Source organism: Erinaceus europaeus, chromosome 8 (assembly GCF_950295315.1).
Source record: "Erinaceus europaeus chromosome 8, mEriEur2.1, whole genome shotgun sequence".
Classification (NCBI taxonomy): Eukaryota; Metazoa; Chordata; class Mammalia; order Eulipotyphla; family Erinaceidae; genus Erinaceus; species Erinaceus europaeus.
The window spans coordinates 22169728-22183942 of NC_080169.1; the positions used below are offsets into that span (position 1 = coordinate 22169728).

Below are 14215 nucleotides of genomic sequence, written 5' to 3' on the forward strand. Positions count from 1 at the left end.
CATCTCAGTTTCTCTCTGTCTCTATTCAATAAGTAAATAAACAAATAAGATAAACTATATAGAAAGTAAAAATGACTCTTTAGGAAGCTGGCAGATAGTTCACTTGGTGAAGTGCATACTTTATCATGAGCAAGCACCCGGGCTTGAGGCCCTGGCCACCGCATGGTGGGAGCCCTATGCAAAGGGGAAAGCTCTATGAGTGGTAGTGTCATGTGTCTCTTGTCTGTCTCACCCACTCTGTCTCTCATCCTCTAGCTGGAAGTGTTGGAATCACATAAGCATGAATCCCCAGCAGAACTCTGGTAGAATAAGAAGATAAATTATGTACAGAAAGACATTTTTTTTAAAGAAATGACTTTCATTTTAATTTTCCCCATGCTAACTTATGAGAAGTCTCTAGTTTTTAAAATTCTTTGTGGACATTATCGAGTGAAGACCTGACTAGGGAGAATGCCAACTAAGGGAATGGAAGAAAGGAAGTATGGAAAACACCAAATGTTTACTTAAAACCATTTGATAAACGAGTTTAGTATTTAGTCTTAGTATTTACCTCATATAAATAGCTCACATTTGTAGAACATTCACATGTGTATATGTAGAACCTGGATGACACTCACTGGACTTTATGAAAGTCTATTTCTTTATAACAAATGCTTACTTATATTGGATAGAAACAGATAAAAATTGCAAGGGAAATGAGAGATAGGAGGAGAGAGAGAGAAAGAAAGAGAGAGAGACCTGCAGCACTGTTTTTATCACTTGTGAAGATTCTCTTTATAAGTGGGACTAGGCACTTGAACCTGGGTGCTTATGCATGGTAACACATGTGCTCAACCAAGTACACCACTGCCTAGTCCTGAAAAATCTATTTCTTATAGGGACTCTGATACACTGCGGGTGAGAATGCAAACTGGTATAACCCCTTTGGTAGTCCTTAAACAAATGAAAATGGAATTACCTTATGACCCTGAAATATCACTCTTAGGCATTTATCCAGAAGGCAGACATAAACTATTTTAAAGGGACATATGCACCCTCATGTTCATAGTTGCATTATTTACGATAGCCAAAGATTGGCAACAACCTGAATGCACATCGAAAGATAACTGAATAAAAAAAATTGTGGCATATATACTCCATGGAATATTACTCTGCAATCAAAAAAGATGATTGTGTCTTTTGAGACACAGTGGATGGAACTAGAGGTGATTATGCTTAGGGAAAGAAATAAAGAAGTGAAAGACAAATACTGAATGGTTTTCACTGATGTGGAATCTAGAAAACGTACATACTTGCAAAAATTTTTGATGTTTATCTTTGGGGGGGTGGGAGGGTGGGGGCATAGAATTTTGGTGGTAGATGTGGTATGAAACTATGTACTATAGTCTTACAATCTTATAACACACTATTCATCATAAATAAAGAATGAAAACTATCAAAAAAGAAAATCTATAACTTTATTCCTACCAATAACTAGCAACCATTAGCTCCATTACTGTTATTGATTTTCATTTTTTGCCTAGGGAAACCAAGATACAGAGAGCTTAGGCACATAGCCCACAGTCACACAGCTGGTGGGTAATAAAACCACTGGATTTGATTTCAGTTTGAGCAAGAGGACAGGCTTCTTCACAGATTTAGCCGTTATGTCCTGCTTACTCTTGGAGCTACAGTCCTGCCTAATGAGGTTCATAGTCTGACTCTGAGTTCCCTGCTTGTCTACTTCTTTCTTTATATTTGTGTGTACTTCCCATGCTTTTACTATGTGTTGCACATTGTTCTAAGGGCTTTATAAATTTTATCTCATTTACTGGCTTTCAGGCTTTTCTGCAGCTCATGATTGCTATTACCCTCACCTCTCTTTCATAACTCCACACCCAATCCTTTTCCAGAGCTGCTAAGGAAGGTATTTACCATTCATATTAGATTTTTTGTTGACCAGAGAAATCCCTCTGCCATTTCTGTGTTCACAGTGGTTAGGATCTTATTATCAGTTTTTCCTCCAGTGTTTTTTTTTTTTTTCTTTTCCTATTTTATTGAATTGGACAGAGAGAAATTGAGAGGAAAGGGGAAGATAGAGAGTGGAGAGAAAGACTTCTGCAGACTTGCTTCACTGCATGTGAAGCAAACCCCCTGCAAGTGGGCCTCCAGTGTTTTTGTATTTTCATCTTCAATCACCTGCTTTTTGGGAAAGTAGTGACAGGATCCTTAGCCCTCATTCTTCCCTACTTTTCAGCATATTCCTATTCCTGCATGTATACCTCTTTCTAATCTAGACCCTGGTACGATGCCCTTCCAAGCACTAAGTCTAGCCTAACTGAGCCACTAGATTCCTTCCAGATCATCTGCTCTTGGACTGATCTTGCCTTCTGCCCAGTTTTCTCACATCATGCAGGCAAATGAGGACAGTCTACTTAGAATTTATAATGAAATGCTGATTTCTCTCTGTATGGCTGGACTCAGTGAAAAGTTGCACGTTGGTTAAGCTCAAGTGGCACAAAGTGCAAGGACCGGCATAAAGATCCCGGTTCCAGCCCCTGGCTCCCCACCTGCAGGGGAGTCGCTTCACAAGTGGTGAAGCAGGTGTCTATCCTTCTCTTCCTCTCTCTGTCTTCCCCTCCTCTCTCTATTTCGCTCCGTCCTATCCAACAATAATGACATCAATAACAACAACAACAACAATAATAACTATAACAATAAAAAACAACAACAAGGCAACAAAAGGGAATAATAAATAAATAAATATAAAAAGAAAAGAAAAGTTGCAGGATATAGTTCTGGGCTGAAGCAACATGATCTTTGTTTGCAGACCCTGGCTGACTGCACATCAAATGAGCCTTAACATCAAATGAGGGTTCACTGATTTGGAATCTTCTGGAAGCCCAGGGGAGGAGCTTCTTTTAGATTGTTTTGGGATTTTCACTGAAGAGTTGGTGATCTCACTTTTCTTTCTTATGTGATTTGCTTTTTTTCCACCAGAATTATCACTTGTGCTCAGTGCCTGCACCATGATTTTACCACTCCCAGTGGCTTTTTCCCCTTCTTTCCTTTCCTCCCATACCCCACTGTTGTTTTCACCTGGCTGGCTTCATGGGCAGGTAACAGATGACCAGAAACACACGGCTGAGCTGAGAACGCAGTTTAATCTTTATTCACTAGCGGGCAAACAGTCCAACTCCTAATCACCACACAATGTGCTCCTCCATCTTTCTCCTCCGGTGGCAGCATCAGGAACTCAGGAAGTAGGTAGGGTAGGGGGCGGGGAGAAGGGAGAAGCGTGAAACTAGCAAGGGCTAAACCAAATCTCCCGGAGGCAGGGGGAGTGAGACCAAACCAATGTAACAGAAAAGACCATGTAAATAGACCACAATGGCAAGCAATGTAACAGAAGCAGAACTAGATCCCAGAAGCAGAACTAGAAGCATACCAACACCCCACCCTTTCTTTCCTCCCTTCCTTTATCCCCCCCCCCCCACTGTTTACAAAACTTCCCTCATGCAGGGGGTGGTGGAAGGATTGTGAACCTAGACTTTATACATGACAGTGTGTGCACTCTACCAGGTGTGCCAATTACATGGTTCTTATCTTTTGTGTGTATGTGCGATTCTTATCTTTCTGGAAGATTTCCTCTGCCAGTTTGGTCTCCTCTGCACCATAGTGCCCTGACTTTGGTTTGACTTGATCTTTCTCAATTGTCAGGTTTCAATTCAACTCTCAGGATTTCCCTGATCCTTTTTCATGATTACTTTGTGTAAAGAACGTGCCTTTTTCCTCAACACCCAGTCACTCTCAATCTCACCCCTATTTTCTTTTCAAGCTCCTTAACATTGTGTTTATTTCTTTACTTTTCTACTTCTTGTTGATAATCATGAAGATATAAGTCCCAAGACAAAGAATTAACTTTCCACTTACTGCTCTGCTACTCTTGGTCTGGTGTTCAAAACATCTGACATCAGTGTTATTGAATGAAGGAATTAAATGATGTTCTGTCACTGATGCAGTGATATTGACAATACTGCTAGTCTCTAAGTTTCAGCATCTCAGTCCTGCCACTGGCCTTTTCTTATTTATGTAACCTGTATCTACAAAGTGTGGATCTTTCAGCTCTTTATGTAGAATTTTACTGCTATGTTTGAATGGGCCAGGTGACTCGAGTCCTGACTGGTGTTCTCATTTTCCATGTGTTACATGAAATTTCTGTTGTTTCTGTGAACATCTTCTTCATGATCAAAACCAATACAACAGTTTAGGTTCTCAGTAAAGGGTGTAAACAAGCACTAAGGAGGGTAGACTTTTCATTGTGCTTCTGTTGGGACTATGTAGGTCAAAAGGGGAAAATCTCCCCAAAGTTTAAACAATTAAAATTAAAACCATGCCTTGCGCAGTATTCTTGGTACCTAGGAATATATAGAAGCAGGAAGTCTACATTTAGTGGGATTTCTGGCTATTGATATGAAAGTGCTTTCTGTGTACAAGGTATCTACCAGCATGTGAGCCAAACACTAATTAAAATGGTAAGAGATAGACAGTAGACTTTGCTCATCATGGAGAGTGGTCCTTGAGAGTCTGGGAAGGTTTAGTAAAGAGCCTGTAAAACAGGATTTGGGTTGGTTCTTTTGGGTGGGTTCTGCAGCTAGTGCTCTCCATGGACTTTGATTTTTCTGTTTTCTTCAGGTACAGCCATCAGATGCCCCAGTAGTTCTCTGGCTGCAGGGTGGGCCAGGTGGCTCTTCCTTATTTGGACTCTTTGTGGAGAATGGACCTTATTTTGTCACGAGTAACCTGACCGGTAAGTCCTGCTTGTACTCTATCTTTATAGGGAGAATTATTCAGGTGAATTTTCCATCTGCTCCAGAAATATTCTACCACTAGGAATAGATTAACAGTTCCAGGTTATAAAAACATACTTTTTTGGCAGTCTGTCCAAGAAGGATAAATGTTCTTACTGAGCTGACCTCTCCCTTGAAATTTGGGTGAAAGGTTGTCAGTGATTTTCTCCAGTCTGCTGTTGACTCAAGCACTCTCTACTTGTAAAAACAGTTGGTATTTATTACTATTTGGGAGAGCTCTCTTGCATGGGAGTAGTGGGTGGAATTATATCTTTTGTTATTTACATAGACTGGACACCATGTGATTCAGTCACATAAGCAGTCAAATGTCTTGGATGTAAGGTAATGAGGAGGGGAATCTGGGATGAAAGAAGAAATAAAGAGAAAACTACATCTGGCCATAACCCAAGTTTATCTTTACCTCACTTTTGAGGGAGGTTGTTGGTCTGCCTCTTTTTTTCTCTTTTTCCTCCAGGGTTATTGCTGGGCTCAGTGCCTGCACCATGCATCCACTGCTCCTGGAGGCCACTTTCCCCCCTTTTGTAGCCCTTGTTGTTGTAGCCTCGTTGTGGTTATTATTATTGCCATTGCTGATGTTGTTCATTGTTGGATAGGACAGAGAGAAATGGAGAGAGGAGGGGAAGACAGAGAGGGGGAGAGAAAGATAGACACCTGCATCATGCTTCACCTCCTGTGAAATGACTCCCCTGCAGGTGGGGAGCCGGGGGCTCGAACCGGGAACCTTATGCCGGTCCTGTGCTTTGCGCCACATGCGCTTAACCCACTGCGCCACCGCCCGACCCCCGTTGGTCTGCTTCTGAGACCCCTTCTGTTGCATTGCTTAACTCTGTAGTATATTTACATAATCATTGTTTTGAGACCTGCACTGGTTTAATCCCCACTGATTCACTGATTCGGGCGCTTTTTCCTTCTCCCCACCCCCTATCCTTCGTACATCCTCTTCTGACCTGACACTTCCACCTCAGGAGATATATACAGGACAGGTTGTGATTAGAGATAGATCGAACTGCATTCCCGCTCAATAAAGATTGAACTGTGTTCCCAGCTCAGCCATGAGTCCCTGGTCGTCTCTCTCCCGCCCGTGAAGCTAGCTCAGTGTCTGGTACCCCAAACTGGGACCGGCAGGAGGTGGAGTGAAGCAGGAGATAATTCACTTTTCCTGGGACAAAATTTGGAGGAGAAATCAAATTTTCACTCAGAATAGAGGATTTCATGCTAGTTCTATTGAAGTTTTTGCTCTCTTCATTGCTGGATGGGAGGAGGAAGAGGCTTCAAAAAGGCCAGATGTTAAGATGGGTCATTGGAATGGAGAGATGGGCTTATCAAATTGGTGGTTAGTGGGGGGGAGGTTGTTAAATAAACTTTTTTGTTTGTTTCCATATTTCATCTTAGACTTCTAACTTTCTTGGGTCAAAGTAAAGGAAAGGTGAGGAGAAAGAAAAAATATTGATGTCTGTCCCCACTGTGTCTGAGGGATACCAAGAGTTGGTTGACACAGAGAAGACAGGTGGTGGGCTTATTAGACTCCTGACCAGACCTAGATTTTAAATGAGAAGTTTTGTTACCAGTCCAGCCTCAAACCTTTTTTTTCTCTTTTGATAGTGCGTGCCAGAGACTTTCCTTGGACCAATACACTTTCCATGCTTTATATTGACAATCCAGTGAGTATCCAGTGACTCTATGAAATGTCAATGGTATCTTTGTTCTTTTTATTAAGTGTACTTGAAAATTAAGATTTTAGCTTCTTCCATTTTTATACTAGAATTTAGTTTATAAAAAAAAAACACATTTTGAGATTTAACCTTCCTAACTTGTATCATTATAACTCAGTTTAGTATTTTTGCCAATTTTTTTCTTTTATTCTTAATTTTATGAACTGTTCTGTCCATCCCTGTATCATCCAGGATGAGGGATAAGCCTCTCTTCACTGATGCAATGGATTGCCCCTATCATCTGTCACTATGTGGATCTCTCACACAGGTTGATGTTGAAAAATTCTCAGTGGTTTCTTTTGTTTTATAGTTCAGTTGCCTATGAGCCTTTAAGGGGTAATGGATGCTTATTTTAAAAGAAATCATTAGGGTGGTGAATAGTTCACTTGTATCGTGTACTTCTTTGTCCTGTGCACAGCTCAGTTCTGAGCCCAGCCATAGCCTCCACTGAATTGAAGGAAGCTTTAATACAGTGGTCTCACCCTTTCTCTCAGCCTGTCTACATATCTCTTTCTAAGAAAAGAGAAAATGAAAAACTTAATTCTTATTTTCAACCAAAGCACTACTTGGCTCTGGCTGGCTATAGGTGGTGCTAGGTATATAACCTGGCACCTCTTGTTTACAAATCCTGTGTGTTATGCCTTCAAAGTCTCTATCTATATAAGGCAAAATAGTTTAATGTGCACACTTATTTCAAATAAGTAAATGAAAACACACACACACACACACACCCCTTCATGTGTAGTCTAGAGAGTTCCTTCCTGGTAGCACAAATAATGCACACCCCAGGTTTCAGAGAGGAAACCACTGTAGAGCTTTTCAAGCTCTAGCAAAGGCCAAGAAAGGTGAATTCCTCATCTTTAAATCAACATCTGGCAGAGTCCCCACTGTGGAATCTGGACAACTCTGCCTCTGACCCTAGGGCAAAGCTTTTGTTCTGATACTTTATTTGCACTGGGAGGAGGTGAGGGGGAAAATTGATGAAATGCAGTGTCCTCCTGTGAAAATTGCTGATGGATGTGGTGATGGCAAAAATTCAAGGGCAGAGGCTTGGCCTTTGGAATAAGGCAAACTTTTTCCAGTGTGAGATTTTTCTGTGGGACTCTTTGCATATATGTTTTTCTTTCTTTATTTTTCTTTAAATATTTATTTACTTTTGTTGCCATTGTTGTTTTTATTGTTGTTGTAGTTATTGTTGTTGATGCCGTCGTCATTGTTGGATAGGACAGAGAGAAATGGAGAGAGGAGGGGAAGACAGAGAGGGGGAGAGAAAGATAGACACCCACAGACCTCCTTCACCACCTGTGGAGCGACTCCCCTACAGGTGGGGAGCCGGGGGCTTGAACCCGGATCCTTACACTGGTCCTTGCGCTTTGCGCCACATGCGCTTAACCAGCTGTGCTACCGCCCGACTCCCGAGTATATGTTTTTCTGTGCTTATATCTTCCTCCTCATTTTACCTTCAGGTCGGCACAGGCTTCAGTTTCACTGATGATTCCCATGGATATGCAGTCAATGAGGATGATGTTGCAGAGAATTTGTACAGGTAACAGGCCCTGGATCTCCTCTTGCCTCCTTCAGAACAAACATTTCTCTATTTGAATAGGAAAATTCTTGTAGTAGTAGGAGGATTGTTAATTGATCCTCATAGACTCAACTCCATGGGCAAGGGGAACATCAATAATCAAATGAGGGTTACATCAGAGTATAAAGCTTCTACACAAGATAAGAAACGTCCATAAAGATAAAAGGCAACCTAGCAACTAGAATTTGCACGGCACATATCTGACAAGTGATTGATAGAGAAAATTTATAAAGAAGTCATACAGCCTAACAACAGCAAAAACAAGAAACACAAGAAAAAGTGGGCAAAATATCTGAAAGGACAGTTCTCTAAAGAAGACATTCAGATGGCCCACAGACATTTGAAAATATATTCTAAGTCATTTATCAGTAGGGAAATGTAAATTAAAGCCACAGTGAAATTCTGCTTTATACTTGTAAGAGTGACCTACATCAACAAAACAGGAAATAATAACTCCTGGAGATTTTATTTCCTCCTCCTTCTCCTCATTCTTTAAAAATATTTATTTTTTCCCTTTTGTTGCCCTTATTTTTTTAATTACTGTTGTACTTATTATTGTTGTTGTTATTGATGTCATTGCCATTAGATAGGACAGAGAGAAATGGAGAGAGGAGGGAAACACAGAGAGGGGGAGGGAAAGATAGACACCTGCAGACCTGCTTCACCACAACTCCCCTGCAGGTGGGGAGTCGGGGGCTTGAACCAGGATCCTTACACAGGTCCTTGTGCTTTGCGCCATGTGCCTTAATCCGATGCACTACCGCCCGACTCCCCTCATTCTCATTTTTATTATTGTTCCTATTATTCACCAGAGCACTCTGGTTTATGGTGGCGCCAGGGATTAGACCTGCGACTTCAGAACCTCAAGCATATAACATTATGTTATGTCTCTGGCTTGCCAGATGATGTACTTTTTTCCCCAAATTGAGGTATCACTGGTTAACATCATTGCCTATTTCAGGTTTTTCACACTTCTTCAAAAATAAATTGTGGTGTGGGTGGTGGTACACCTAGCTATACACCCATATTACTATGCAAAAGGTTCAAGTTCCTGGTCCTCACTGAAAGGGGAAACTTCACAAGTGGTGAAGCCCCTCCTTCTACTTCTCTTAACACCTCTCCATCTCAATTTCTCTCTGTTTCTATCAAATAGAAGAAATAAAGGAAAAAAGGGGGGAAAAAATCCCTGGGAGTGGTGGATTCTTTATGCAGGCACTGAACCCTAGCAATAAACCTGGTGGCAGTTTAAAAAAAAAAGTTGCCACACCATACCCCACAAACTCTATTGGATTTTGTACTCCCCTTCTATTTTCTCCTGATAGCCTTCCCCTCTGGGCAGCCTCAGTTTTGAAGTCTGCATTCAAGGGTTAGTTTTTAATTAGATTTATCTGTTTACTTGCTTTGTTTCTTTATATACCACAATGAACCAGATCAACTGTTTTTGTTTTTTTTCTATAAGAAATATTTTGCTTAGCAAGATACCCACTTCTGGAGACAGTTTAAAAATATGCCTAGGGGAGGATTTGCTATGCCTATATGTGTAAATTTTGCCTTCCAGTTTGTTCAGTTATCTTTGATGATGTGAAAGTGACCTGCCAAAAGTACCAAGGAGAGCTGAAATGTTAAGGCACAATTGTGATTGTGCAAAAATATCTTTTGAGAGACAATTGAGATAAAGCAGAATTACCTAGTCAAAGAATATTTTCAAATCTTTCTACTAGATGCCTGAGAAGTTTCTGCTTGCTTTCCAACATTATATTTAACTTTTCTAGGAAAGAACATCTTTTCACACATTTGCTTTCTTTTCTGTGATTATTCCCTTTGTGACCCTCAGAGACAAATTTAAAAAAAAAAATAAACTTTTTTTAACCTCCCGGGTTATTGCTGGGGCTCAGTGCCTACACTACGAATCCACTGCTCCTGGAGGCTATTTTTTCCCCTTTGTTGCTCTTGTTGTTTATTGTTGTTGTTGTTATTGTTGTTATTGCTGTCAATGTTGGATAGGACAGAAAAAAATGGAGAGAGGGGAAGACAGGGGGGGAGAGAAAGATAGACACTTGCAGACCTGCTTCACTGCTTGTGAAGCGACCCCCCCCCGAAAGTGGGGAGTGGGGGGGCTCGAACAGGGATCCTTACACCAGGCCTTGCACTTTGCGCCATGTGTGTTTAACCCACTGAGCTACCGCCCAGCGCCCAGAGATAACTATTTTGCTCTCTTGCTTTTCCTACATAAATTTTCCAGACTGAAAACTCAGCTTGCTAGCTTGTCTTTTCTCTTTTCCTCTCTTGGAAAAGCATCTTCTTTTTTAGATTTATTGTAGAACACCTGAGAGTTTCTTTTTAAAAACTTATTTATTTATGAAACTGAGAGGGAACAGGAAGATAGGGGAAGAGAAAGAGAGACACTTGCAGTATTGCTTCACTATGTGCAGAACTCTCCCCCTTCAGGTGGGTACTGAGGGCTTGAACTGGAGTCCTTGTACAGGGTAACATGTTCGTTCAACTGGGTGTGCCACCTCATGGTCCTGAGACAGTTACACATGATGCAGAGAAAAAAGGCAAGTAAGACAGAGAGAGAGAGAGCGAGAGAGAGAGAGAGAGAGAGAGAGATAGATAGAGATTGAAGACAAAATCTGATTCCAACACATGTGGAATGAACCAGAAACCTCAGGCATGAAAGTCCTATGCCCTATAAATTGAGCTATTTCCACAGCTGTGGAAAATAATTCCTTTAATTAAACAATCAAGAAGATATTAGTAAGACTAGTCAAACTATATACATAAGCTTAATTTTTATTATTTTTCTTACATTTAGAATTGCTGTTTTTTGTTCATATATTTAAGAAGTGATCTTACTTGGTCACATTTTTCCAGCTTGTGAATTATTGCTAGAGTACAAGTCCTGAATTCTTTCTGATCACCAGGGCACTGCTTTATGTATTTTAATAATTTACTAAAGAAACCAGTGCCCAGAAAGTTAACTATATACCCTCCTTACTCTTCCAACTACACTTATTCTGCTAGTTGATTGAGTAAACCCAGCCAATCACCAATGTGAAAATGAATATAATAGAAGCCAGAGCTGTTTGATCTCTGACAAAAGTTTTTCTTTTAATTTTTCTTCCTCAAGGCAGATTGTCTAGGGGAGAGAGAGAAAAAAGGAACTTCCTGCCCTTTCTCCCAGAGATCCAAAGATGACTATGGTTGATGTCTTCAACACTTTAATTTACCTCAAGATTATTTTTAATTATTATTTATTTATTTATTGTACAGACACAGAGAGATACCTGCAGCACTGCTTCACCTCTTCTAAAAGCTTTTCCTCTGCGCATTGTAACGTGTAGGCAACCAGGAGTGCCACCACCTTGCGCCTGCCTCAAAATTCTTTATTTATTTTAAATTTTATCTGTCTGTCTGTCTGTCTGTCTCTGTCTGTCCATTCATTCATTTATCTATCTACTTATTTATTTTGCCCCCAGGGTTATCGCTGGGGCTCAGTACCTGCACTATGAACCCACTGCTCCTGGAAGCCCCCTCCCCCCATTTTGTTGCCCTTGTTGTATTTATTATTATCGTTGTCATTGCTGTTGCTGGACAGGACAGAGAGAAATCGAGAGAGGAGAGAAAGACAAAGGGGGAGAGAAAGACAGACACCTGCAGACCTTGGTGGGGAGTCAAGGGCTGGAACGGAGATCCTTAAGCAGGTCCTTGTGCTTTGAGCCATGTGGGCTTAACCCACTGTGCTACTGCCAGCCCCCCTCAAAATTCTTTAATTTTAACACTCCCATTCAGCTTCCATGCTGGGTGCCTAGATCTCCTGTTTCTGCTTTCAGGTTTATTTCCTGAGGGCAGATTAACTATGTCTTGGCAGGGGTCTTCTCAGTCCCTTCCTTTCCCTCCAGGGACATACTAAAGTTCTTATTTATTCCTGACTATGTCTTCTCATTCTTCAAATGGAATAGCTCCTCTCCCATTTCTCTTTCTCCTCCAGCCTCCTTTGGCATAACTCCAAAGGAGCTCAATTGTTAAACTAGCAAACAGTCTGAGGGCAGAGTGTCTCTATTCTAAAGAAGTGCGTCAAGCTTTCTAAGCCAAAGCATTGCTGCCCCTTTTCTGTTCCTCTTTCTCCTCCCCCAAAGATGGAAAGATGGTCATAGCTTCCAGTTGACCCTCTGTGGATATTTACTGCTGACATGTGGTCCTTCTCCTCTTGCAGTGACATGTAAAGAGAACCTATTTCAAAGGAGCCATTGTTTATAGCTGTTTTAGTTCTTTTAGCTTCAGGCTCTTAGAGCTGGAAAATAGCTAATCAAGGGTAGTGTAGAAAACTGATTTCAGCTGTTTCCTTTATAGTTTATACTATTTGTTTCCCTTTGCGACTGCATTCTTTTCTCCAGTTCTCCGCATGGGTGTTTGGAATAAGAAGGTCACTTTGAAACCTGAAAACGAACTTTTACAGGTTTAAAGAGGAGACCTTTTCCTCCTTCCTTTGAAAAAAAAAATTTTTTCCCCTTCCTGAAAATCCCACTCTATTTGACTATTAATAGTATATGGCTGAAAGCAGTCAACTCCTTAAGAAGCGTTTGACATTCAACATGTAAGCTACTTTTCTTTGTGCTTGGAAATGAAACTTTTTCCACTAACAAAGATGTTTAAATATTCTTCCCTTTCTCTTCCAATGTGTATTGTGCTATTGAACTATAGTGCTTCCCTGGTTTAGAAAAAGAAATGCATTTCCTAACCTAAAGAGTAATCCACTTATTGGCTTTGATTTGAAAGATACTAGCTACCTTATTTATTTTTTAAGGATCTATTATCATGGCTGGGGCACTATCTCAACCTGCAGAGCATCAGATTTGCATGCTTTTAGTTCTCAGTTTGATTTCTAGTCCCCCATGTACTGGAGTGATGCTCTGGTTGTTATTTTTCCTTTCTTTCTGTCTCACTTTCATATGTAATAAATAAGGGGCATTAAAATATTTATTATAGGACTCGGGAGGTGGTACAGTGAATAAAGTATTGGACTCTCTTGGGGCCTGGCAGTAGCACACCCAGTTGAACACCCACATTACCATGTACAAGGACCTGAGTTCAAGGTTCTGATCCACACCTGCAGGGGGCAAGTTGCAGGAGTGGTGAAGCAGTGTAGTCATTTCTCTTTCTCTCCACTTCCTCCCCCTCCCTTCTCAATTTTTCTCTGCCCTACCAAATATAAGAAAATAAAACAAAGCATTACAAATATATATTAAAAAAATAAAGCACTGGACTCTCAAACATGAGGTACTGAGTTCAGTCCCTAACATCTCACAATCCAGAGCGATGTTCTCTCTCTCTCTCTCTCTCTCTCTCTCTCACACACACACACACTTAAAAAATTATTAGTGATTTAATATTGATTTATAGAATTACATAATTCTATACCATTCCCACCGCCAGAGCATTCTGAATCCTCAGTCTCTCTATTGTAAGCTACAGTAGTTTTCCTAAGGTTACAGATATGGATTAACTATTATTTTTTATTTATTTTTTTCTTTATTGGGGAATTAATGTTTTACATTCAACAGTAAATACAATAGTTTGTACATGCATAACATTCCCCAGTTTCCCATTTAACAATACAACCCCCACTATGTCATTTATCATCCTTCATGGACCTGTATTCTCCCCACCCACCCACCCCAGAGTCTTTTACTTTGGTGCAATATGCCAATTACATTTCAGGTTCTACTTGTGTTTGCTCTTCTGATCTTGTTTTCTGCCTGAGAGTGAGATCATCCCATATTCATCCTTCTGTTTCTGACTTATTTCACTCAACATGAATTTTTCAAGGTCCATCCAATATCAGCTGAAAACGGTGAAGTCACCATTTTTTTTTACAGCTGAGTAGTATTCCATTGTGTATATATACCACACTTGCTCAGCACTCATCTGTTGTTGGACACCTGGGTTGCTTCCAGGTTTAGGCTATTACAAATTGTGCTGCCAAGAACATATGTGTACACAGATCTTTTTGGATGGATGTGTTGGGTTCCTTAGGATATATCCCCAGGAGAGGAATTGCAGGGTCA

The 14215-nt window shown here is 40.6% G+C and overlaps 1 protein-coding gene across 3 annotated transcripts in view; it reads left to right on the forward strand.

The window, feature by feature from the left end:
• CPVL (carboxypeptidase vitellogenic like) overlaps positions 1–14215 on the forward strand; it is a 161303-nt gene that overhangs the window by 47782 nt on the left and 99306 nt on the right. For all 3 annotated transcript variants that reach the window (XM_060196033.1, XM_060196035.1, XM_060196034.1), the window contains exons 4-6: positions 4675–4789; positions 6453–6511; positions 8029–8108. In XM_060196033.1, coding sequence (XP_060052016.1) covers positions 4675–4789; positions 6453–6511; positions 8029–8108 — 254 coding nt within the window. The remainder of the gene's footprint in view (positions 1–4674; positions 4790–6452; positions 6512–8028; positions 8109–14215) is intronic.